The sequence below is a fragment of the Lissotriton vulgaris genome, chromosome 2_1 (assembly GCF_964263255.1).
Source record: "Lissotriton vulgaris chromosome 2_1, aLisVul1.2, whole genome shotgun sequence".
NCBI classification, from domain to species: Eukaryota; Metazoa; Chordata; class Amphibia; order Caudata; family Salamandridae; genus Lissotriton; species Lissotriton vulgaris.
The window spans coordinates 1,065,201,717-1,065,228,405 of record NC_141687.1 but is presented as its reverse complement, the minus strand read 5'-3'; the positions used below and the strand labels follow the sequence as shown (position 1 = coordinate 1,065,228,405).

General features: G+C 46.2%; 1 protein-coding gene and 1 pseudogene across 1 annotated transcript in view; one reads left to right on the top strand and one right to left on the bottom strand.

Annotated features, from left to right (window-relative positions):
• The window catches only part of ARCN1 (archain 1 coat protein complex I subunit delta), a 234,454-nt gene that overhangs the window by 185,708 nt on the left and 22,057 nt on the right, over positions 1-26,689 (bottom strand). The window contains exon 2 of the mRNA XM_086956714.1: positions 1,956-2,219. Coding sequence (XP_086812840.1) covers positions 1,956-2,219 — 264 coding nt within the window. The remainder of the gene's footprint in view (positions 1-1,955; positions 2,220-26,689) is intronic.
• On the top strand, positions 16,720-18,067 carry LOC147731599 (uncharacterized; annotated as a pseudogene).

Below are 26,689 nucleotides of genomic sequence, written 5' to 3'. Positions count from 1 at the left end.
GGCCTCAATTTTAATTAGCCTGGCTTCTAGGGGACTAAGGAGAGACTTCAGGAGAGCAGTCAAATTAGCAATGGTAATGATGCCTCCTTCCGTCAGACTAGATTTGGAATTCACCTGCTTCGTTACCTGAAGAGGTGAGTTTACTCGGGATGTAAGTGTGGTTTTCTCAGGCAGTTTGGGCGCAGATTTACCAGATTCCACAGAGTCGACTTCCGGTACGGGATTGAGCTTGGCGGTTTTTGCCTTGTGACAGCCTTGGTTTTGGGTGACTCTTTTCCTTTTCGGTATTGCTTCTTCTCTAACTCCCTGCTTTAAACGGCTATCTCTGGGGTAAGGACTAGCAATATTGACAGCAGGAGGGAGGGGGGGGTACCAGATTGTGTAGGGATCTGTGGTGGAGTTAGTGGGTGAGGAAGGTCATTAAAAGAGATAGAAATATCTAGATCAGACAATGCTATTGTCCCATTTCTCCCTATATCCCCTGAAGCAAAAGGGATACAATCAGATTCTTTCTCGGGAGTCTTTGCATGTGCTAAAGTTCCCATAGAGGATCTTCTTACCCACTTGATTTCCTGGGATATCGGCCGTTCCTATACTGTAATTTCATCGATCAGGAGGGCGCCTGCTTTAACAAAATAATTATCCAGAGTGCCAGTTGCAGCTCCACTGGCCAGAGCACTTTTGCTCCTAGTTTCTCTGGAAGACATGGTCCTTTGCCTTCCAGCCAGTGTCTGACTAGGGCGTACCTGAGACGAGCCGGAAGGGGGGGTGGGGGGTGGGGGGGGGGGTAGTGGGGATCCGGTCTCGCCCGTGCTCGAACGGGCTACAACGGGCTACAACGGGCCCGCCCTTGGGGCCCGGGCTTCGCCCCGGTCTTCGCCCCGCGCGCGTCCCGCTAGCACGTCAGTGGGGATGTCTTTAAAAACTTAGTAGGAGGGTACGGGAAGAGGCCCCAGCTGCGGCCAATCGTCCAAGCGCAAGGCCCGCTGGACCTCACAGTCCTGAGTCCCTGCTCTGCTCCTCTTGGGTCACAGGATTCCTTATCCCCAATCCGCTGCTCCGTCAAATGTGGAAATGCCAGGAAAGGGCGAACTGCACAAAGACTCAGCCTACTTGGTTGACCTGTGCATCAAGCACATTGGCAGCCCTGATAACTAGTTACTACGTGGATACTATAAACAATATTACAGTAGTAAAACACTAATTATGAACAATTTGATGGTAACTGTTCAATATCTTCAACGATTGAACTTCAGTGCCAACGACGGACACACCATTTTCCAATGCAAGTTGATCACTTTTCTGTTCGCTGCACAAATAATCTCTGCTCTCTGCACCCTGATGCAAGCTAGAGATGGGTACACAAACCATGTGAACGAAAGAAAGATGTGCATGCACTACATACAACATGAAAAATGTAAACATTAATGTCCTTTCAGCACATCGTTTTCGTACTGGCAGCAGCCACTGGGTACTGCAAGACGTTAAGACCCCCCCAAGTGGTATATTCTTAGTGAACATACAGCAGAGTATTATGATTTTGGATAGTGCATGAGACACCAAACATGACTGACCACAAACAGGAACAGTAATCATCACTCTAGAAAGGGACACACACATGACCCAGGCTGAGGCAATCTTTACCACCAGTAGGATACCATTCACAAGTTTTCTACTGCTCACCACAGGGCTCTTAATGTGCAGAAAAACAAGAGCCTCTAAGGCCTCCATGGGTGTTGGAGTGGGTGTTTCTCAACTGCCAGGATCTAACTTAAACACTTTGTACCCACTCCTGGGCATGATCGCTCACCGAGTTACACGCCTAGCACTGAAGTATGCAGTAACCCAAGTACCATTAAACTGAGTAATCGCAAGAACTGATGATTATAGCTCTTCGAAAAGAAAGTGTGATATGAAGCAATGTTTAGAAACAGAATCATCATGATCGACCTTACCACTCTGGAGAAAAGACGTAGGGTCTCCAAGTCTTCTAGGATGTTGCTGTTCTTTGTGGTGATTAGGACCATGTAGAGCTTCTCGAGTGGTTGGTACACATATCGTACGCTCTCAGTTTCCACAAAGGTGTGCTGTTTCCCAGTGTTCATCAACTTGGGGAAGGCAGCTAGGAGGCCTTCGATGCGGGTGCGTGTCATCTCCACAAACTGTCGAGAGACAATTGCCTTGCCTGCCTTTGTGCACACCGCAGCTGCCAACAGCACCTATAGCGAGACAAATGATAAATCAGACAAATTGGCTCACCAATTTAGCATTCATGACAGATCACAAGAGAAATGTCAAGTCACAATATGATGAACAAATGTTTTATTTCATTTGTACTTCAACTTAACATCAAGCAGCATACACTGCTTCTGAATGGACTGAGAGGCTTCTAAGAACAGCGGACTGCCCCTCTCCCACCCCCGAAAAGAACTCAGAGGGACAAGCAGATCATGCAATTCATATATCCCTAGGGTACACCCAATCAGACCCATAGCTCCACAACTGAAACTACAAAATCCAAGAGCTCAGACACATAGCATGAATGACTTAAAGCCCTTAGAGGGTTCGGAGGGAAAGCTACATGCCTCCTGCTTCCAAATCAGCAAACTGAAAAAACAGCTATGTCCTACAACATCTCTTTGGCTCACCCAAAAGATTTACCACACCCTTCTCCAGCTACTGACACACTGAGAGCATTTTACAACACAGAACAGACACCCTACAACACATCTTCTTTCTCAGCTCTCAACACAAACTTCAGAAGGTGGGCCTTAAAGTTCTAGAAGCTGCAGCCATTTCTAGCCCAACAGCATCCGTGTGTTAACCATGGCAATACAAACGAGTTGTTTCCATTGTATTAACTGGACCACAAATATAACCAAATCACAAATAAAAGACATATCTGGTTGCCAAAGTAAAAAAAGCTGATTTATTGTGAAATCACAGTCACATTTTGCAAGTTGTTAGCTCAATATAAAAAAAACAGAAAACCTCACACTCTCAGAACTATGCTGGCAACTATCAAGGAGCACATATTATTCCAAAATCAAATAGAAGCTTATGGCTAGCTCTATAAATCTTCAAGTCACCAACACAAATTCCTTTGAAATTCCATAGCACACTGGCAAATTCCATTGCATACTGGCAGGTATGACTTGGAGGTCCTGAACATGTGGTGTATACACTGCACGTGTGACTGACCAAGGAAGGACCATAGGACCATTAAAGCGGTGATGAGCTTACAACTTTTTCCAATACCATTGAGTGAACAAAAATTCAAGCGTTTTAACCCCTTCCATGCTGATGACGAACCCCAGCCGTCATGCACTACGGTGCTCGTGTGCTGATGACGACTGGGGTTCGTCATGGCCCGCCCCTGTTCGTTTGTTTACCGCACAGCGGCGGAAACGGGCCAGCAGGGAAGGGGTTAAGGTCAGTTTAGTAAACATGGAACACGCACTAGATAGCGCATCAGCTATTTCTTGGTTTAACAGATTACTTGCTGTTTCCCCTGCCAGCATTCCACGGTTGTTGCACTATGTGCATTTATTATTACTTGCTTCAGATGGATCGTCATCAGATACCACTACTGCAGGTTTTCCAGGATGGCCAACAAGATTTCTGTGGCCATCAAGGTTACTACAAACAGGCCAATTATAACCTTTTTCCCAAGCACTAAATAAGTTCCAACTCTCCATCCAGGGGACTAGTAGAAAAGTCATTGGGATACACGTCACCCATGGAAGCAGGTAACACCAAGCTCTCAGGTTTAGGGTCTAGGTCACCTGAGCCCAAGCACAGCTTAGACCAAGTGGCCTTAAAGGTGCCCTAAGAAACTAGATGACTGGCAATAATGGCTCAAAACAAGTTGGACCTGGCTGGAGGAACTCAGCCAACAAGTCTGTCTTGGTTTAATTAGGCGGAAACAGTAATCAAGTGCTTCTGCAGCCTATTGCACAACCGTGAAAGAAGCACTTTCTTAGTTTAGTTACTCAGGTGGAGAGTCTAACTTTGTCTCTGGGGATTTAATTAGTCTACTACCACTTTATAAATCTAGGTTATAATCAGTATAGTGAGATGGAGGAGATTGCGACGAGGTGGTAATACTGTGTCCAGAATCCATGGGTTCCTCAAAAGTATACAGGGCTCAATGAAAAACCCACGTGCTCTATTAGTGTTAGTGTGGGCGAGCAGCATTAGGCCTACCACACAGGAGTGTAAGACATTTATTTCACAAGTGATCAATAATGGACACAACTATAGAAGGAGATACAGACTAATATAAAAAAATTATACTTTGTTTGTATTTTAAGACCAAAATATTTCATTAAAAATACTTTGACCTTTGAAGAATCTGCACTAGAATATTTTCAGAACAGTTAAATGTTATCCAATGGGGGAAACAGCTCTGTGGTTAATCAGGTAAGTACACAACTTACAGTTCCTGTCTTCTGGAACAATGGTCAGCAGTGGTAAGGAGTAGGTAAGTACAAACACTGCACCACCAACAGCACAGGGGAGGCTGGGTGCAGAGGCCAAACTCTGAGTTTGGCCCAATGCATTTTTAATGGAGACCGGGGGCCCTTGGAGCCACACTGCTTGCAGGTAAGTGAAACGATTGCAGGGGCAAAGCTTTGGGTGTTAGGACCAGCAGGGGTCACAAAGCAGCACCAAACATACACCACCAGGGAACAGGGGTGGGCGCAACACAACATCAGGTGCCCAATGCAATCCACTGGAGTTGCTTCATAGCTGAAAAAGGCTGCAGGCGTCCATACAGAACACCAGCAACAACCCAGATACGTTGAGGTGTTGGAGGTCAATCTCACCAAAGCCCGGGTGCAGGGGTGCCTTTAGATGTTTGAAATCTTCTTCCCAGGCCGGTCACAGTAGGGAGGGTACCCTTCAGATTCACTATGCAGGCAAAATCGTGGGGGATCAGGAGAGGGCGGCCAACGCTGAATTCGGAGTCCTGGTCGCTGGGGCCACTCAGACTCGAGCCGAGGGTGTCGGGTGCAGAGTGGGCACGAGTCACGGATCCGCCTGGATGGTTTTTTCTTCTGGACAGGTCTGCTGTCCACGGGAGATTGGAGTCTTTGTTGAAGGCAGCATTCCTCCCAGGGGGTTTCAGAGGTCTCTGGCTGCAAGACAGGTCGCAGGTTCGTTGAAGCTGGAGCCCCGCCAGTAGGGCTGGCACCAAGACAGCCATTGTCTTCAGTCTTCTCTGCAGGGTCGTCTTTTTTTCTTCGTAGGTCGTCGCAGATCTAGTTTCCAGGTCTGGAGAAGCCCCCAAGATACTAGATTTAGGGCGTTTTAGGGGAGTAGCAGGTAGAGCCAATGGGCACCTTACCTGGGGTGACTGCACCCTCCATTATGCCACCCTCCTATGAGAGGAGGATCATAGATCTCCCCCTGATTGGAGGGGTCTCCCCATCTTCAAGATGGCAGGGACTTCACCTCGCCTTCCCCACCTTAGGGGTGGAGTTGGCAGATGTGGGCACACCTCCTATTCTTCTAAGTTTTCCCAACGTTTTTTCCACCCAAGGTGTAAACAGGGGTCTGCCATCTGCTGCTAGCAGCAGAGGCAGGGGGGGGGGGTCGCATTACAATGGCGGCAGGCTGAAGCTCCCCTCTTCGAGCACTGGCCCATCCTGGGGGAGGAGGTGTGACCCCTCTGTCCAGGATGTGCATTGTTTCTGGACCCAGAGAGCAGGGGCTCTCTATCGAGGAGTCCAGAAACAGGTCTGATGGTGGCTGGCTGCCTACAGCCGGTCAGAGACCACACCAAAGTTGGCAGGTTTTTAGGGGGCATTTCCGAGATGCCCTCTGGGTACAGGGTACAATAAATCCCACACTGGCATCAGTGTGCATTTATTGAAAGGAGTAGTTTGGTACACTCCTGTGTTCAGTGAAGCCATCATGGTGCTGTGCAGCTCGAATTGGCGAGTTTCCTACCCATTGTACACTCTATGGCTTCACTGGCACTTACAATATTAGGAAATACACCCCAATATTGGAGGGTCATATCTGCTCTTACAGACATGCCCTCGCCTGTGGTATAGTGCACCCTGCCTGAGGGTTGCGAGGCCTGCTAGAGGGGTGACTTACCTATGCCTTCAGGGAGTGTAAGCTGGCATGGCACCAGGCAGGGTGCGATGTTCATTTTGTCGTTTTCTCCCTCACAGGGGCATGCAAGCTGCAAGGGCAGTGGTATGGTCCCAGTGAGTGGGGGTCCTGAGGGACCCTCTTCAGCTCCCAGGCCCTAGGTTCTAAGGGTACCATTTACTAGGGACTTACACTGGGTAGAATTAATAATTGGGGGTTTGTTTTTAGGGAAGAAGCACTGGCACAGGGGACCTGGTTGGCAGGGACCCTGCACACTACAACTGAACCCACATCAAAACCAAGCAAAAAGTGTGGGGATGTACCATGCAAAAGAGTCAATTTCTCACATCATGGGAATATTTTGCATACATAGAACGGGGCTAAAGTCGGATCTAAATAAGGCCTCGAGCACGGTCTAGTACTGCTGCTAAAGCGGAGGTCAATGGTTAGTCTGGCTGCATATTGACTGGATTTGCATTTGTGGTCTCATAGCATGACAATGGTTAAGGGTCAAATACTGGAGTTGGGATAGGATCTGGGCTAACAGAGCTGGTGACAGCACAGAAGGGACGGACATGGACCCCGGGCCAGAGTGTACACATGAACCGGTGTCAAAATGGGCCTGGGTATGTGTTCCACGGTGGTCACTTGGCACAGAAGATGATCTGGTGGCATAAGTCCCAAATTATGTCCCCCCCCAGCTCTGTGGAGCCTGAACACACTAGAAGGAGCTGGAAGCATTTGAGCAAGCTGCAGCATGTCCTCCTTGTATGCTGCAATTTACGGCAGGGTTGATAATGGGACAGGGTCGTCTGGGATCACCATGACCAACTAAGGACCAGACTGGAGTTTGAAAGGTTTGAGACATGAAGTTGTGATTGACTCCTTCACACCTCAATCAAAGTACTTTATTTGGTTAAAAGATAGTAACCATAAAAATGTGCAACATTTTTATACATAAAATTTCATTTACATAAAAGTTTTACATAACATTTCCTATATATAGCAGCTTTCCTTATCATCGAACCGTTACAAATCATCCAGAGAGATCTAATTTCGCAATATAAGAACATGTCAGTCCACCAGGTGTAGGCCAGAGAATAAGTCAAATCGGTTATAGATGGGAATATTATAGCTGCTCGGTACAAGGCCTCTACTACCCATTGGGTAGTTGTTTTCTACATTCAGTCTTACGGGTGGCAGGTATGGTATTTTAGGGTAGAAATCACACAGTTCCCAAGTTGCTATAGGGCCGTCTCCTATTTGTGGCTGCCAACTTTGACATGGTTATCTCTGAAGTTTACTATTACCAGGTCTCCAGCTATATCCTTTGGGAGGGATCCTAACCAACCCACCCTTCTAACGTTTAGAATTTTTCCGTCGATATTGGGTGGAAGGGGTCTATTTTTGGTTAGCCAAAATGAAACCTTATTTTTCAAATCTTGTTGACATTCGATTTTTCCATTTGTGAGCACAGGGACTCCTGAGAGGATGCACACAAATAGTGCGGCCTCCGGTGGTAGGTTTATGTGGTTAATTTTTCTTTGTAGGTTACCTTGATTGAAGACTATCCCCTCGGAGCTCGTGGCTTCTTTAGTCAGCCCTACTCTAGGAGCAGAGCTCTGTACTATTGTAGGTTTTAAGGTTACTTTCCGAGTATTTGGAAGTGATGTTTTAGAGAAAACGGATTGATTTTGGGCGGTATTACTTTGAGCAGTACATTAGGGTACGTCGGTAACAGCTAGAGTCTGTGTTTTCTTAGGTCCTGCCATTCTTTATATAAGTTGCGAGTTTGCCTTGGTAGTTTCCTCTATGCTCGTAAGCTTTTCCCCTAAACTCTTCATTCTTTCTATCAGCGGAGATATTAAAGATTTAACTAAATATTCAATCTGAGCCAGTAGGTTAGTTGGTGGAGTAGATGCCGGAGATTCCAATATTGCACATACCTTAGGTGTTTTAGGGGTGGTGGTAATAACCAAAAGGGGGACTAGTATGCAATTTTGGTTGTTTTGCTAGTCTCCCCCTATGTTTAGCACCCTTACGCTTTCTTTTAACAGAAAGGACCTGAGGGTGCGCTATCGATTGAGTGTTATCTTTGGCCGATGGTGAACGGGGGCTACCCAGGAGGCTTTCATTTAATTGGGTTGGTATACTAGGCTGGGGACTTATATTACCCATAGAGCAGGTAGGAACACCAGTTTGCTCATTTCCCTGCTCTACAGGAGTGTACATGGTATTACAGATCTCATTCAGTTCCCCCAGTAATGAAGAATGTTGTACTAGGTCAGCTGATACCAGGGGAGATTGTTTACTGGATGTACTTTCAATAGAGAGAAGTCGTTCTGCTCTCTCTATTTCACGGTCAGTATCCAATGTTATCCTGGTTAAGTAATGATCCAAAGTCCCCTTAATCGAACCCCCCCCTGGGGGATAATACCCTTGGGGGCCCCTTTACCAGTCATAGTGTGGCCCGCTTTTATATATACATGTAGCAGAGGAGATACAACAGCAACAAACACTTGTAATGGTCGGGCGCGCGTCCCAATATCCAAAGTACATATCAGCAGTAACTGGTTCGGGTTACCTCCTTTTTCGGCAGAAAACAAATGGGGTTGCCTGCCCAGGCCTCCACTGGCCACAGAGGGCCCGCCCTTTGCCCCAGGCTTCGCCCGGCTCGACCCGCGACGCGTGATATGACCTTTAATTTAAGCGCCTCCTGGCGCGGATTTCACGGTGGCGGCTTCCAGCCGCAAAGGCTCCTGGACCTCGCAGTCACTCGCACTCGTGGTCTCCTCCCCACTGTGGCCGTGCTCCGATGGGAAAGAGCTGCAGCGGCAGGGGAGACCGGCTGTGGCGATGCTGGGCGACGGGACAGGCGTTGGAACAACAGGCTCCGCAGAAATGCCCCATGCAGCTCAGGAGCACAAGCGGGGAAATGAGGGGCTCAACAAAGGTGTCCCCAGCAGCTCCGGAACTCGGCCAGTGGATGCAAGTAGAAGTTATGCCCCCTTCACACCTAATTTCAAGTGAAGGAATGCGGCAGTAAGTCTTCCGACGGACTGGGAGACTTTGAGCAGATATGGAAGTTTGATCAGGACTTCCTCCTTAAGCAGATGGCAAATGACCCTGTGACTTGGAGTGCAAGTTTTTTCTACCATAAACTATTATGTTCAGCAATGTAGAGTTTTATTTCCCTGATTTTCTTTGGGTGCATGAACGAGCCTTCATCACATGACTGAGGCGTGCCCAGAGTCCAAGTACCAAAAGTACATGGGTGCTGGTCTATGAGCAACAGATTCCTGCAGATTTGGAACAGTTAGACTCATTTAGTTTTCGGGAGAGACATTGTTCCTGACATGCTGTCTGAGCGCAAGGTTTGGAAATCATCAGAAAACCCAAAACGTTGGGAGCGGAGCTCTGGATCCACGCCGAAGAGAGCGGAAAAGAAGGAACAGGCATCACCCACTGGTGAGCAGGAGAATTGTAAGAAAATTCTACAGATTCAATTTGGTACCAGGGGATACCCTTAAATTGAGGAATCTGCGGATAGAAATATCCATCGCAAATATATAATTAGGAAAACCACAATGATATACATTTGTGAAACATAATTGTACATAAAAAGTAGTGTACCATGTATCGTCAACATACAGTAGCACATATTCATGGACAGGCTCGTGTCTGGAAGGTAGGTGTTTTCTGAGTAATGGGGGTTTGTCACCACGTACTCATAGTGATAATGTGTCAATAACTCCTTTTATACGTCTTTGCCTCATCCACGGTTTGCACACCTCTCTCTCTCTCTCTCTCTCTCTCTCTCTCTCTCTCTCACTCCCTCACTAATCTGCTCTCTAATCCTTAAACTGTGTTGTACATGGGCGTAGGAACTGTGGGGGACGCGGGGGACATATCCCCCCCAGATTTTGGAGTGGGGGGGACACAGGGGACAAGGGTGGGGGGACGAGGCGTCAAACAAATTTCCCATCTACCTCCTGAGAGGGAGATTAAAGGCAATTGGTGACCTAATGGCCCTGCACTTGACCTGGCGCCTCTCCAGTTAGCTGTCTGTGAGCCGCAAATGATCGATAGTCACAGGTGACGTCAGAGGCCACTCGCCCCCCTGCCTCTGCCCTTTTGAACTCTGTGTGGCAGCACCCCTGAATTCTTTAGTTCTCACCTCAGCTGGCCTCGGACTCCTCGCCCCGTGTCTGTTGCCAGATGAAGACGAAGGGCTGCAGCAGCAGCAGGCTCCCACCAAGTGTGAGGTCCCTCCTGTGAGTACCCATCCCATCACATTCAAGTGACTGACGTAGGGGCAAGGGCTGTTACACTGCATTGCCAGGGGCACCTGGTGACATTTGAAAGTGGTGGGGGTGTGGGGTGTACAGCTTGTGACTGAGTGCATTATGGCGAGCAAGCACAGCAAGCGAACCTTACTTGCCCTGCTAATGGCTGAAGGGAATAACAAAGTGTGCAGATGACATTACCGTGCAAAAATAACTGCTCATTTTCCCCACGGGCTGCTTAATGCTGGATTGAGTCAAAACACAATTATCTTCATGTAATAACCGGAGTGCAATAATTTGGTAGGATGCACAGAAATGCTTTTCAGTACGCATCCACGAGGCCTGCCTTTACATATAGAGTAGGCGAAACAGAGATTTGGCAGGGAAAGCGCACTATTGATTTATGGCACTCTCTTCAAAGTACCACAAGCCTGATCCCTCACCAGCACGCTAGTCCTTTTTTCACCTCCTCAGAGCCCAGTTGTGTTCTCTTCACACCTCCTTGTGATTTCTCTTTCTGACCACAGGTACCCCACACTCCTTTCCATTCTCTTGAATTCTGTCTCCAAACTCTGCTTGCCCTTTGATCTACAAAGATCCTTCTCTTGGTCTTCTACATCTCTCTTTTCAGCTCTGCCCCGCTTCCCTCGGGCCCTTCTGTAGCTCAAAAGTACCTATCCGTCTGCACACATCTGTGCCCAACCTACGGGTCAAAAGCTGTGACCTTGGATTTCACAGAGGGTCAATGATTGTAAATATCCTTACAATCATTTTGCTAACAGCAGAAAAGGGGCAAGTGCTCTGTTTGCATCAGATCCCCCCATTCCAAATAGGCCTCACGAAAACCTTTGCCATCTGCCAAATTTCAGGGCAGCCATGACAGCCCTTTCGAAAAATATAAATGCACACAGATACATGATTATACACGCAGAAACGAACGTCAATAGCATTTGTTTGCATATGTATTATTCATTCTAGGCCTGATTGCATTTTAATAATCAGTGGTCCGACAAGTGTAAATTATTAGTTAACACAAAGTTGTGATAATCGTAAAAAGTCCCGTAATCATCCCTGGCCAATAATTTATTCCACACATTACAAGCACCTCTCCAACACACGTTTAGCAAGGGATGGGGTTGGGTGGGACGAGGGGTAGCAGGGAAGGGTGGGGATTGGGGAATTACCAGTTATCACTGGTAATATTGACAACCATAATAAAGGAAGGTAATTCCAGACATTGCAGTACCGTCCGCGTGCCACCTCTCATTGGGGCACCGAGGCTGGTGCAGGCTTTGTGGTCACGTGCCTGGGTTGGTGAAATATTGTAGGCGCGCAGCGGCGCTTCAACTCTCTCCTCCGGTTCAGCAGCACCATTATTTTCACAATAATCACTCCGAGCCCGTTTAAGTATTCCTGCTTTCAAAATATTCAGTGCAGACAATACCTTCAGAGTTCAGGATATCTTTAGCCATGTTAAATCAGACCTTGGGATGCAGTTTAGAAAAATATGCAGTCACGGCCGGCATTACGGGCGCAGGCGGGTGGGGGGAGAGGTGGAAATGGGGTCTTCGCGGGTGTATGGGGGGCTCCAGTGAGTTGTCCAGCAATGACATTACACAACATAACACAATGATGCAATGCAACCAGTGCGCTGCTGAAAGGAGGAGCTGTGTCGGCTTAGATGTTCTCATCATGTCACAATCTCAGTGCTGTTTAACTGGGTGCGCACTCATGTTTTATGGGCTTAAAATAAACAACAAAACACTTACTGCTGCCATCTAAGTTATATATGTGCTGATGTACATATCACTGCTGACTCAGCATTTCATCCTTCTGAAGTCGCTATACTGAACACCAGGCGCTGGATGTTGTGCAAAAAAATTTGATTCATAGTTTCTGGTGCCATTTAGATATAATATATGTATCAACATACCCTTTTGCGATTTCCTAATAGCGATTTTTAAGGAATTGCTATTTAGAAATCGCAAAATGGTATGTATGTTGAAATTCGCTTTTTTTTGCGATTTCTTAAAATTCCTTAATTGCGATTAGCAAATTGCTAATCGCAAGTAAGGAATTATTTCCCATTCATTTCTATGGGCCAGGAGGCCCATAGGAATGAATGTGAAATTATTCTCAATTTGAGAATCGCAATTTGCTAATCGCTAATTGAGAATAATTTCAAGGGTGCAGGGGTGTCCAAAGGACACCCTGTTGCACCCCTGAAATAAGCATGGGTGCACATGTGGTGCACATACATGGCCTAAGGGCATGTATGTGCATCACATAGCACTTTGAAAAATGCCAAAATTGGCATTTTTCAAGAAATTCGCAAATTACCACCAACTTGAAGTTGGTGGTAATTTGCGATTCCTTAGGGACAATTAGCAATGCTTTTTTTGCATCATACATTGCATTTAAGGAATCGCAAATTTTGCGAATCCTTAAATGCAATCGCAAAATAAGGAATCGCCAATTTTGCGATTCCTTATTTTGCACCACATTATGCTTAATACATTCCATTTAGCAAATTCGCATTCGCAAAGGCCGAAATTCTGCGAATTTCGGCCTTTGCGAATGCGAATTTGCTTGATACATATGGCCCTTGGTCTATTGATTTAAGAGATTAATAGACTCTATCCACACACTAACATGCACAAGCATAACCTCTCCCCGCTCCCTCCAATCCCATAGGTTACAACATTACAGTTGCGTCGAGGCCAGGTGGAGGGGTGTAAATGTCACCGGAACCCCAAGGCCGCTTCATTGGAGAATAACACAAGTGTTATCCAATAGGCGGCATTCTATTATTTGTTTGAAGCAAGTTGCACTCAAAAAAAAATTCCCCAGAAAAAAAGCGTTTTTTTTTTTTAAACGACGATGGACTCAGTTGACCTGCATAGAATAGCAAAATAATTTGTCCTCTGCAATGAACGGCGCAAGAAATGATTTGGCTTTTCAAAATAAAGTTCATAATTTTAAAACAGATTCCTGCAGCAAGAAAAAATATTTCTAATTTGTCCGATTGCATTTTGAGATGTAGGAATGTCGCTAAGAGCATTTAGTTTATTATTCCTTTTTTTGTCCCACCTTTGTTTTCTTGGTGCATGAAGATGCAAGATTCATATACATATTTTTTCCCATTTGGTCTTTATTGTGAATGTAAATAAAAATAAAGCATACTTGCAGACTGTGACTACTTGCCTGCCTTTCTCAATATTTCTCTTCATAACTATGCGATTGTATACGTTTAACGCGCGTACGGTCTCGCACAATGGCCGATTTGTATAGGGTCACTGGAAAGTACACAAGGTTGTCCCTGTCCCCCCCAGAAATTTAGTGTCTCCTACGCCCATGGTGTTGTACCTTTCAGTAGGACAAAGGCATTTAGAAATCCTTCTCCACAGTAAGCTCCAGGCTGCTTCTGAGGCAGCCATAATTTTACCTGTGTATTTAAAACAAAAATAAATACTTTACTACAGGTGCAAGAATGTCCAGTGTGATACTGGACAACACACTTTTCCAGTTGCTGTTCCCTTAACACACCAGAACACCTTGGTACACTGGCTAATGTAATAGTGTGCCTGGTTAACAAGCCAGCAAAGTTTTTTTTTTTTTTTTTTTAAACCAAAGACATCAATATCTAGCTTTGTAAAAGACCTACCTAATATTTTCAATGGTTATCCTTGAAGCATATCGTTCGAAAGGGGAACCATAGTACATAGGCCCTGCTACTGTTCTCCATGCACTGCTTGGCAGTAGTTCACTGACACGTTGACCCTTGAATCACTAAAGGCTTATATCACAATTATACTCTTAGCAGTTGGTCTTAACAAGTGTACATTCAAGATCTGCAACTAGTTGATATGTCAATCAGGTTAATTTTTGGGTACGAAAATGGGAACACAACTAAGTAGGACTGCACAAAATGGAAGGTTTTATTTTGCAGGCTGAATAGTTGCTCAACTATCAGTAACATTTGGAACAGTTAGAACAGTTTAGCTTTATAATTCAAGTTAAAAACAAAAAAGGTCCTTCGGTATGTTCCTTTTGTTGTGACCAACCTGGGGGTCCTGACTGGACTGTCACAGAGGAACTATGTAGAACCCCATTAGCCTTTCAGAGGCTGGTCAACTCATTTAGACCGGCTTTTACTCTGAATAACGAGAGTAGTTCTTTGTGATATTTCCTAGATGAGCAACGTGTGCAAATTAGAACAGCATGGTGGGGTGGTCAAATGTAGCAGTTACAATGTAACTGCACATGTGACTATTGCGCACGAAAGCTAACGTTTATATGATTAGGCTTCCTCGATTAAACTGACATGAATTAGAAATACCGAACAGCTCGGCTTACTTGAAAATAAAAAAATACCATTGAAAATACAATTGAGGTCAAGCAGAAAAGGTTAAAATTGTACTGGCAAGGAGGAAATTGACAAAAGATTGCACTGACACTTAAAACAAATAGTATTCTATTTTGCTATATATGGACCAAATAAAAATTTGGACTGGTACAGCTTAAACTCGGATGAAAAGTTTCACTGCAGCCAGTGGCAAAACGCACCTATATGATGGTGTCCTTTACTTGGCTTGACATTCTAATTCACTACCTTCTACATCAATACATCATTATGTTCTACCTTCCATAAGCTGAGGCTCACTGGGATCAACGTTTGCAGCTGTTGATGGATAGGATACATTTTTTATAACCAAATGTAAATTTTCCTTTGACTTGACATGCAACTTTTTGATTTCCTTCAGTTCCATCCTCCCGCTCAGTGCCCCTATATCAGTGCCCCTATAAAATTTTACGCTAGTTTATTTTATTTAACTGGGAAGGAACAGTTGCTAGTTAGGCCAACACTGCTATTGCCAAGTGATGCCACAAAATTATGGGTCCTTCCGATGGTACCCATCTTATAGCAAATGTTGATTGAGGAGAGTGCACTGCAGCTGTAGACAGGCAATTAAGCTGCCTATTGTGGTGTTCACTTCAGTGGTGAGTACTAGGAGGTAACCAGTCTCCCACTACAAGCCAAACAGGAGCAGCAGTATGACATTTCAGGGACCCAGATTGTACTTTCACATACTGGTGTCTGCATCCTGCATTAAATAGGCAGACCCCCACTGATAATTTTGAAGGACAGGAAGTGCTCTTCGAAGTCTTATATCACTCCTGAAAATAAGTCAGGTGAAGTGACGGCCCAATTAGAAAATCTAAATTGACCATTTTGGTTTTGTGGAAGTGCATAGATTAAGCTTGTTTCCCAGACTCTCTAAAACCAAATCACTGCAAAACAAATGACATTTTCTTTTGGCTTTTTAAGTGATCCTAAAAAGTCTTCGAAATAAGAGTGATAAAAATTTGAAGATGTAGACTCTAGTTTTGGCCTGAAGCATACAGTGAGGTTTTCATCTATCCTCACACCTCCTCTCTGATCACATCTCAACGCTCATACAATAGCGGGACTAAGTTTTCAAGTGCCGGACAGAAGTGAAGTCCAGTTAGAATGCAGAGGTTTTGGACAATAAGGCACCGACAGTTCAGCTAGATCTTCTAACAGTGACATTTTACAAAGAAAGGTAACGGTGATATGGGTAGCAGAGGTAACACGGACAACTGTAAGGAGCAGGAAGGACACCTCACGTCCGTGGTAGCGCTTCTGCAAAGGGTCATTGAATCACCGCCAGTCTTCTCCCCGCTGCCGCTGCTCGATTCCAGCAGAGTGCGGCCGCTGTTGGGGGGGGGGGGGGGGAGGGGGGGGAGCGCGAACCTGAGGGACTGTAAAGACCATCAGCCCTAGCGGACGGAAGCCGCCGACGGAAGGGACGCGCCTGGAGGCGCATAAATCAGTGCTCATCTCCCGGGGGAGCGGGGGCCTCACGTCCGTGGTAGCGCTTCTGCAAAGGGTCATTGAATCACCGCCGGTCTTCTCCCCGATGCCGCTGCTCGATTCCACTGTTGCGGGGCGCGAACCTGAGGGACTGTAAAGACCATCAGCCCTAGCGGACGGAAGCCGCCGATGGAAGGGACGCGCCTGGAGGCGCATAAATCAGCACTCATCTCCCCCATCGCGGGACGCGCGCGGGACCTGCCAGGCTAAGCCCGGGCAAAGGGCGGGGCCCTCTGTGGCCCTCAGAGGCCAGAGGAGACTGCGCTGGGCCACAGACCCTGATTCTGTTCCGAACGGAGTAATATCTGTCCGATTCACGTGAGACTTCGGTGTTATGTTTAAAATATTTCTTTAATTGTGTAAAGTGCTTTGGATTTTCTGTATATTTTCCCATTGCTCACATCTCCCACGGTGTAAGGTTAAGTCTGCGTTATGTCTAAATCTAAAATAGATAAGTCTGCTTCTGGTATGGGCACCATGGATAACTATTTGGTTAAAAAGGTGAACCAAATCAATAATGAGAGAAGGGCCTCTTTGGGCCGAGTGAGTCTACCTCTGTTACATGATGAGGCTTCGCCTCCACTGGGGGACACTGCATTGGAAAATAGTGCTGTTACAAGTGACCAGGCTACTTTAACTACAGTAGCACAGGTACACAGAGAGACATCTGACGTCCTGCCTGATACTTTTATGGAGGAATCAGAGCAGGCACTACCAGTAACCAGACCTGTGAGATCCTGTAGAAAACTGCAATCTAAACGTGGGGGGGAAGCAAAGTAAAAAAAGAGTACATCCTCCATGATCAGTTCGTAATGGCCCTATTCCTGGTCCTTGTCTTGTGGATGGTAATAAAGAGGGGGGTATGTTCATACATTCGGATCAATTTACCCTACTTGTGAGCTCTATAGTAGCAAAAATAGAGGCTAAAATGGAAGAGATGCTGAGACCCCTGACCATTAAGTTGGACACTGTGTCGCTAGAAGTGGATAGACTGGGTGGACTAGTGTCAGCATATCTGGCCACCGCTCCAGTGGTTCCACCCAAGGCAGTAGATAAGGGTCAGAGTGCTAGGAGAGAGAATGTGCAGCAGATCAGCCACCAAGTATCTGCTCCGCCTGCTCAACCATTAGTAACTGAACAGAATAGACAACCCATAGTAATGTCTGAAGGTAGGCCTGAATCTATTCATATAAGGAAAAGTCGCTTTATTAACCTGCCACCTGATTGTGCGCCCTATGTGGTGGTTTTAACAAATGTTCCTCCTATTGATGCATTTTCCGCTCAGTCTCACGTGGAGTCTCACGATTCTTTAAAAAACAAAACAGTTGCGTGGTTGAGTAAAAATTGTGGTTTTCCAACTAAATACTCTGATCAAATCTTATCAACGCGTAGGGTGAATTGGGTTGGGCCGTCTAGTAAGACCACTAGAGGGGATTGTATTGTCGCAAATTTTAGGCACCCGCAACATGTGGCAACAGTACTACTAAGGGCAGCCTCTCTAGTATATAATACGAACAGTGTCTGTGTCCGCCCACTTGGCTATTTTTATGCCCATTTGAATGTAGCCCCCTCTGACCCTAGGAAATTCAGACCACAGACTCAGTCTTTGACACCGGCACTTAAGACATCATATCTGTATAATGTTAATGACCACCGATGGAATGACCCTAATGTGGAAACACTGAATAGACATAATGCTGGTATCCAATGTGGGAATGGTTTTAACGTGGACACTCGGAACAGATATGATTTGCTCTCTGGCCTGGAGGCGTGTGATTGACGCAAGGAGAGCGTGGGGCAAGAAAAGGACCATGTGGTAGAAAAAGGTCATGAAGGGACTCTTGCGGCTGTAAGGAATGGCAGCAATGTAATCTGTTGGAACATTGCGGGTTTGGGTTCAAAGATGGGAGATTGTAACTGGATCAGCTTCATTAAGCAATATCAGATCATTTGTCTTCAGGAGACCTGGTCAGTTGAATGTGACTTCTTCCTTGAAGGCTACAAGTCATTCTATGTTCCTGCGTCTCCATCTAACAGGGGTAGGCCAAAGGGGGGATTAGTTACATTTATTTCTGTTGCTTTACCTTGTAATACACGTAGAGTTCTAACCGACAACCCAGGTATTATTGGGCTAGTATTAACTGGAGATAAATGTTCGGCTGGCCTGGTCAATTTTTATAACGGTATAAATTTATGTTCAGCTCTCAGCCAAGTATTGGCACTAAATGATTGTATTCGCTACTCTATGAAAGAATGTATTCATAACCTCTTGATTTTGGGTGAATTTAACGTTCATCCATATGGCGATCTCTTGCTGAAATGTATTTCGGATGTGCATTGTGTACGTTCTCAGGGCATGCATATGGAACACACCGTTGAAGGGGAACTACTCAATGATTTATTGAATGATCTAAATCTAATATAGCTATGGAAATGAGGGACCCTACCAAGTGTTTTGATATCCCTACTTTTAAAGGACATGGACGGGGAACTTTTATTGACTATGTGTTACTCACATTGCCAATGCAGTACTTTGTGGACTCTTTCTCTATTGAAAATAATGAATTTAGTGATCATAACCCTCTTACCGTTCAGTTGAAAGGTCCGTGGGTAGTTAAGGAAACCCGGAATTGTGTCCCGGTTAGGCTCAGCACAACTGATGGCAGACGCCGCCTTAGATGGTCTATGATTGATGCTGATCTGCTGTACAAAAATATAACAGACACTTGTACAGATGAAATCCTGAGTTGTACCACAGGTGGGAATGAACCAACTAGAGTACTGGGTGCTTTCCAAAATTTATCGCATAAAGTATCTCAGTTGTTGACGGCCCCTGCAAAAAACATAGAAGTCAGGGGACCAAGATGGTTTAACCAGGATTGCTCTAAAGCAGCGCGCAACTTAAAGCTGGCTCTGGCAACCAACCCCAGAGTTAAATTGACTGTACAAGCATGTAGGAAAGAATATAAATCTGTTATTACCACACGCAAGGAGTTTTTAAGACAAGAGGCTTGGACTGAGATTCTTGATCCAGATACCTTGAAGTGCAGCTCTAGATTCTGGGCTCTGGTAAAGAAACCTTTCCTGGTGCAGGATCCGGGGGATGGTCTGGAATGCTGCATAACTAAGGATGAGTGGGTAAACCATTTTAAAAGATTATATAGTTGCACGTCGATGAAAACCCCAATTTTCCCCCTTGGAATAGTGATAGCGGCCACCAGTTCTAGATTGAGTAGAGCTGGTGGCCGCTCTTTGAGTTCTGGCAGCAAGTTGGTGGAACTCTCTCCCCATGCATATCCGGCTCATCGATGAGCTTTTCCAGTTCAGACGGGCCATCAAGACCTTTTTATTTGTTTAGCTCTTTTTCTGTGGTCTATTCTTCTGAGTTTCTTTAGTGTTGTGTTGGCCTTGTCAAAGCGCCAGGACGCCCCTTTGCTGGGGCAGCTGTGCGCGGTATAAGTAAAAATAACATAACATAACATAGCATAATCAGGTTTGAAAGAGGTGAGATTTTGGAGGGCATAGTCGGATTGACAGCAGGGAAAGCTCCGGGCCCTGATGGGATCACCCAGATTTGTATAGATCTGATCCTAGCTTCTGGGCACCCATTCTGGAGGAGGTCTTTAATGCGGCTGCAACAGCTAGTTGTCCACAATCTTGGGGGGTCTCCACAATTGTTCCGGTCTTTAAGAAGGGGGACAGGGGTAGACCACTGTGCTATAGGCCAATTTCATTAATAGATTCTATGGTCAAAATAGTAGGGAGAATACTACTGCAGAGATTGTCGGACTGGGCGCTGACAAATAACATGTCTATCGCTTAGTATGGCTTCTGCGGTGGATGTTCGACTATAACACAGTGCCTTAATCTCTCCTTAATTCTAAGTAAGTATACTGTAGCAAAGAGGGGTACAATCCACCTTGCCTTCATGGACTTGTCATCTGCTTTCGACTGTGTTAACAGGGGAAAGCTCTGGCAGTCCAAGAGGAAAAAGTGTGTTGATAATGGGATTGTTAACTTCCTTGCTGATCTACACAGTAATACTAGTGCCAATGTAAGGTATTCTCAGGATCTGGGTGCAACTAGTAATTTTAATATCAGAAAGGGTGTGCGTCAAGGTTGCATTCTTGCCCCCTTTCTTTTTAACTTTTATATTAATGACCTAGATAGCGACCTGCAGAATATTCATGCCGACTGTCCTAGAGTTGGTAGGTGGGGTATTCCTGTTCTTCTATACGCAAATGATGCAGTTTTAATTTCTAGAACTGAGAGGGGACTCCAAACTTTACTTAATGCTTTTAAACTGTTTATGTCAGACAGAGACCTATTGGCCAACAACTCTAAATCATTCATAATGCAAGTTGGCCAACAGCCAAGTAGAAACTTCTTGTTTAAGCTAGATGATGTAGTGATCCCTGTATCGAAATCATTCTCGTATCTTGGGGTTATTTTCGATAATAAACTTAGCTGGGGTCCACATCTTGTCAAGAAGAAAGGTGAATTGGCTAGGGTGAACGCCTCCATTTTTAACTTTGCGGCTAAACTAGGGAAAAACCTACCAGTGCCATGAATAAACCTTATAATGCGAAATCAGTGGCTACTGCTGTTTATGGCAGTGAACTGTGGGGTTACGTCATGGGGGAGCAGTTACAGACTGTTGAAAATTCCTTATTGAAGCGTCTATTGTGTGTCCCAGTTGGAACCTCTAACTTAGCAGTACATGAAGAGCTGGGGGTACAATATTTAAGTGACATCTTTTCTTTACGCCCACTGACATGTTGGCTAAATCTGTGGCTAAATGAGGACATTCCACTGACTCATTTGATTATGAAAGACTTTTTATCTCAGGATAATGCACTGGTCACCCCATGGTTAAAATACCTGGAATCTAGTTTCTCCAGGCTCGGACGTTTGGATTTGTTTGAACATCCGAGCAGGATTGTTAAAGGGGATGTGGAGGTGATTACACGGGCTTTCCTTATGGACAGGAGTTTGCAAAGGGAAGGTGTGGAGCTTCAAAAACCAACTGTAAGAAAATCTGTTATGCTTAAAACATGTGAATTAATGGAGCCATATTTGACTGGCTCACTGTCCTCACACGAGAAATTCTTGTTAACTAGGTTCAGGTAAAATCTGTGTCATCATCTGCTGATTAGACCAAAAAGTGACATTTTTAACAAATCTGCAGCGCCCTGTGGCTGCGACGGAAAGTCTCCACAGGATATGCTGCATTTTATATTTTTATGTAGATTTTATGAATACCCATGTAAACGCTATCTGGTTGCTCTTTTAAAAAAACTCAATTTTAATCAGATCAGACCAGCCCTTATGTACTTACAACTTCTGCATAAGGACAGTATTCTTCAAGTTGCTGAATTTTAAAAGCTATGTATAAAACTGAGAAACTGTTTGGATCAGTGATGGTCCTTTTTGACGATTTATATATCTCATGAACTTATTTATTGTACGTGAATAACTGACCCTTGTACTTCCGGCACTTTCCCGTTTATTTTTATATATTGAATTTTTTAACTGCTTTGTTGTCTATGTACTTTCATGGTTTGAATCAAAACCGAAATAAAGTCTCTATTGAATTGAATTGAATTGATATGCAAAGAGTGTGACTTTGAAGATGCTGGATAATTTGTTCATAGACCATTCACCACAGGGCATTGATTTGTCCAGTAGTCTTCAGCCATAATTTGTTGGGTGATTTTGTTGTTCTGTTCTGGGGGTATCCAGAAATTTTGCAGTTTTGGATGAGGTCTGCACACCTGTGAATTCTGTTGTCCAAGAGTTGAGGTACTTTAGGTGGGCGCTAGGAGTCAAGGGGTGGAATAAATGTAATAAAAAGAAATAGATGTCTGAACTCCGCTGATCCTCTATGGGATATTGAGATTTCACTTCCTAACTTCTTCCAGATAAGGCATGTAACAGAACATTATTACAAAGCCATAGGACAGGGACAGAGTTTTACAGTGCAATGAAAAGCTTGCTATTTTGGAAAGCATTTGGGATTTGTTAGACCTGGAACACTTGTTTTGGTGTGGTTGAGATGTTTGTATGTAGATGTTTGAAGTTTAGAGGCTGTAGTGAGTTTAAATGTTTACACATTCCCATCCTAAATGCACCAAAATGCCTTGTACATTCAACGGTTAAAGAAATTACCTTGTTCACATTTCTTCACCATGCCCCACTGTAATTATCTACGTTATCAGCTATTACAGACCCACAATATACCCAAAGAGCCAACTACTCAGAGAACTGAAGTGTCAATCCTTTCATAAAAGCAATTCATTTTCCTGTCGTCTCCTAATGGTGCCTGAAAAAGGGGGAGCGGGGAGGTTACATTGTCCGGTCAGTCAGAGTCAGGAATCCAAGTCCAGATGCCAATGGTTATTTGGTAGAGACTATGACCGAGTGCCACTTCACACAGTATGTCCCAGAAGACTGAATTGGTTGGGTGAGGAGACTTGACGTTTTATCTCAGAAGACCTCGGTCGTGCTACAGATTTTCTGAGTAGGGGCACCCACAACAGACCAGGGAAGTTAGAGAAGACTAGTAAACTGAGCTAAATTTACTAACTAGGGAATTAAACAAATGTCTTGGGAACAATGAAAGCTATGAAGACATTTACAATGGTTTCTGAATCAGATCAGTAACTTCCTAAAAATGACAAGGAACTTGAATTTTAACCAAGTTATTTCAGGAACAGTAAGCGTTAGCAAGGCAATTCTGATTGTTTTATAATCAAGGTAGCATTCTCCAAACAATAATATCGTAGTCCATGCCAGGGTCAACGTCAAGATTATTTAAGATTCCACATGACTGCCGGAGAAGCCAAGTAAAGACCCCCATGGGCACAGGAGCTTTCGGTTTGAAACAGACTTACACTTCTCGATGACTGGAGGGGATAAAGCATAAGGACATCTAGGTACAGGAAAGGCTTTGTATTGCTTCCTCTGGGCAGCTGTCTGGAGTCACCTCAAATCTCTGGAGAAACCTCAGTCAGTCTGAGCTTTTCGATTTAGATACTTACAGCAGATGTTTTTGGTGGGATGAAAAGGAAATCCTTCCTCATCACAAGGGTGTTACAGCTATTTACAATTAAGGTATAGGAGGTCTTCCGTATTTCACCCCTCCAGCCAGGAGGCTTTAATGATGCTCCCAGGTTTAGGCACAGTCTAGAGAGGCAGTGGCAATGCCGGTAGCTGCCCCACTCTTAAATGTTCATTTTTTCTCCTAAGAGAAGCATCTTCCTTGGAATTCAGGCCTGGTGAACCTTAAAATCCAGATGTCTAATCTAATCCTGGAGAGGAACGTCTCTGGTGCGTTCATTCAAGCTCAGGCCATGTAGCTGTGCTCATATCCCGGACCGGTTTGCGATACTAAAATTTATATTGCAATGAAGCCCTACATTTATCAGCTGCAATAAGAGCTGGCTTAGGGCTATGTCAATACATTTTACCAGTCTAGGTTACTAAATCACAGTGGTTCACTAGATTACTAGTCATACAATTCTCAACTGCAGCCTGAAAGCAGCGCAATCCTAAAACATAGCTTGAAACAAGTTATTATCTGATGACGTCAAGATGGGAAAACAACATAATATGCAGCAGAGATTCTCTGTGGTAGATACAACCAATGTAAAAGTCAGAAAATTCTCTTCTAGGGAAAAAAACTTTGTGAGGAAGGAAAAAGGTAAACCGTATACATGTAATTCTGACTTCCCAAAAAATATGGGTGCGATTACCTAGTATTGTAAGAGCCTATTACAAGACATTTATTTGTTCCCGTTGCAAAATTTGAATAATCTTTTTCATAAGAGAATAATTGAGGTCTGTTTTGACAGAGTTTTGAAAGCTTGGGGGGAATTGTCAGAATTTCAATCCTGTTTAACCTTTAAAGACTGAGATTAGGGGGGCGTGGCCAAGATGGCGGCGTAGGCGGACGCGTCTTCCGGAGCTCCCGCCGTCGGCCCTCGAAAGCACGGGCCCCCGTCTTGTGGAGCCCCTTCTCAGCATGCCCCCTTGGCTTGTTTGTCGGCTCAGGGGGACCCTGCTGGGCGAGATCCGGCCCCTGGAGGCGACTGGAGCCGGGATTAGCAGACCGGCACGCGGCGTGCCCGAGAGCCGCGGCCAGCGATGGAGGCGGAGCAAACAGGCAGCGGCGTGGAAGCCGCACCAGAGAACGGGAATCGGGCCTATCCCAGGCCGCTGCGGTAAGCTTCAGGCGGGCCCGGCCCGCACTCTCACCGGTACGAGGCGCTAGGGACTTCACAGCCCTAGCGCTAGCGCTAGCGCTTCTGCAGGCCCGCAGTCAGTACAGAACGGCGGAACTGTGCAAGGGCCCGCGCTGTCCACCGGGCGAGTGGAGGGGGTTGATCGCGCTACACCTGGAGGCCCCGCGGTAGTTACAGCGTGGTGAGCCCAGAGCCTTTGGGCGGAGTCCGCTGGGGTGGGGGCCCCCTCTCAGAGACATTCCGACCGACGCCCTTATTCAGGGGGCCCCTCTAGGCCCCGAAAGCATTGGACAGGCACGGTTCGGGGTACAGGCAGTGTGGGGCAGTGGGCACGAGACGCCTCATTCGCGCCTGTGGAATCGCCGAGCGGCGGCTAGCACGGAGAGGCCCAGTGAGTGATCGGGGAGGCAGGAGGAGGACTTCGCCCGGATAGATTGGGGGGCCCCTCTACATTGACAGACATTCCTGGCCAGACCCCGGCTGGTTAGCGGCGTACACTGGAGTGGCCCTCCGGCGTAGGGGCATATCAGGGCGCCATTTTGCGGTGCGGGTGGAAGGCCCTTGACACGTGGGCTGGTAGCCGGTAGCGCACCACTACACTCTACGGCTGGGTCTGGTACTTCGTTTGGATACGGGTTCGCCTTCGACTGCCGAACGGACGCCATGGCGCAAAGCTCAAAAGTCCGCAAAGACCGGACAGTGAAAGACCTATTTACGAAAACCCAATCGCCCACTGCGGCTAAAGAGGTTTCGGCTACCAGCATGAAACAGGGAGGAGAGGGGGCAGAACCTATCACTAAGGCCTTCCTTGAGTCCCTCTTCACAACACTACAGGAGGACATCCACACTCTTAAAAAGGAATTTGCAGAAGAGATAAGTGCTGTGCGGCGAGATTTGGACGGTGTGGGGGAGCGAGTGGCGGACATTGAGGCGAAGCAGGATGCCCGGGACATTGAGACGGAGGCACTCCAGCAGGAAATAATACGCCTCCACGACCAGCAGGTAGACCTGCAATCACACCTGGAGGATCTTGAAAAAAAATCGCTCCAGGAGACACAACGTGTGCATTCGGGGTGTGGCTCACTCGGAGGTGGACAAAGACCTCTTCAAATTCACCAGGGAGCTCTTCAACCATATCCTAGAACGGCTGGAGGATGCCGCCCTCCCGATTGACAGGGCGCATAGGGTCGGACCGCAGCGTTCTGGGTCATCCTTTCCCGCAGACATCTTGGTCTGCGTGCAAGACTTTCGCACTAAGGAAGACATTCTCCAAAAAGCGAGACAGAAGCAACCCGTCTCATTTCGAGGCCACTCCCCGACGCTGTACCAGGACCTCTCGGCGCTTACACTCCAGAAGCGCCGCTGCTTCAAGCCCGTGACATCCTATCTTCAGCAGCAGGCTATAGCATACAGCTGGGGGCATCCTTTCAGGATTATCTTTAAGCTGGACAATAAGCTTCACCAGTTTCACTCCCTTAAGGAGGCTTGCCAACTGCTGGGTATCGACGTACCGCCAGATGGGGAGGAACAGCCGACTTCACAGACCGGGAAGGGAAAACCATCGTCACAATGGCGCCAGCAGCGGAATCGGAGGCGCGTCAAAAGACCCCCGAAGACAGATCGAGAGTGGCCGTCGGGCGGCGGTGGAGGCGGTGTTTGCTGACCTATCACAACAGCCGGGAGGCTGAAGCTTCTCCTGTTGGCATTTCTAGGGGTCACTTATGCCCTTGTGAGGGACGACGGGGGTGGGGGATTGGGGAGGGGTCGGACCCTTTTTCCCCCGAGACGTAGTTTGACCGGTCATCTGCGAGAGATGAAGGACAATGATGGACCTTTTGACTTTTTTCCTTTTTTGGTTACTAGTTTTGGGGTGTTGGCAGGGGAGGGGACAGGGTGGGATGTGGGGTGGCGGAGGACGGTGGGGAGGCACATGTTGGGGCTTGCATCTTTCCTATGTCTTGTTCTGTGGGAGGGGTCGGGTGGGGTTCCAGGTCCTAGGGGGTTAGTCACAACTCATTGGCACGAGACTTCACTACCAGGTGCGGGTCCGAACCCGCCCAGAACTCAATGCTGGGAGGGCTCATTGCAGGGACGCAGACATAGACCCAGGGGTAGACATCCGGAATACGGGGCAGGAGGGATGGAGTCAGATCTATGGC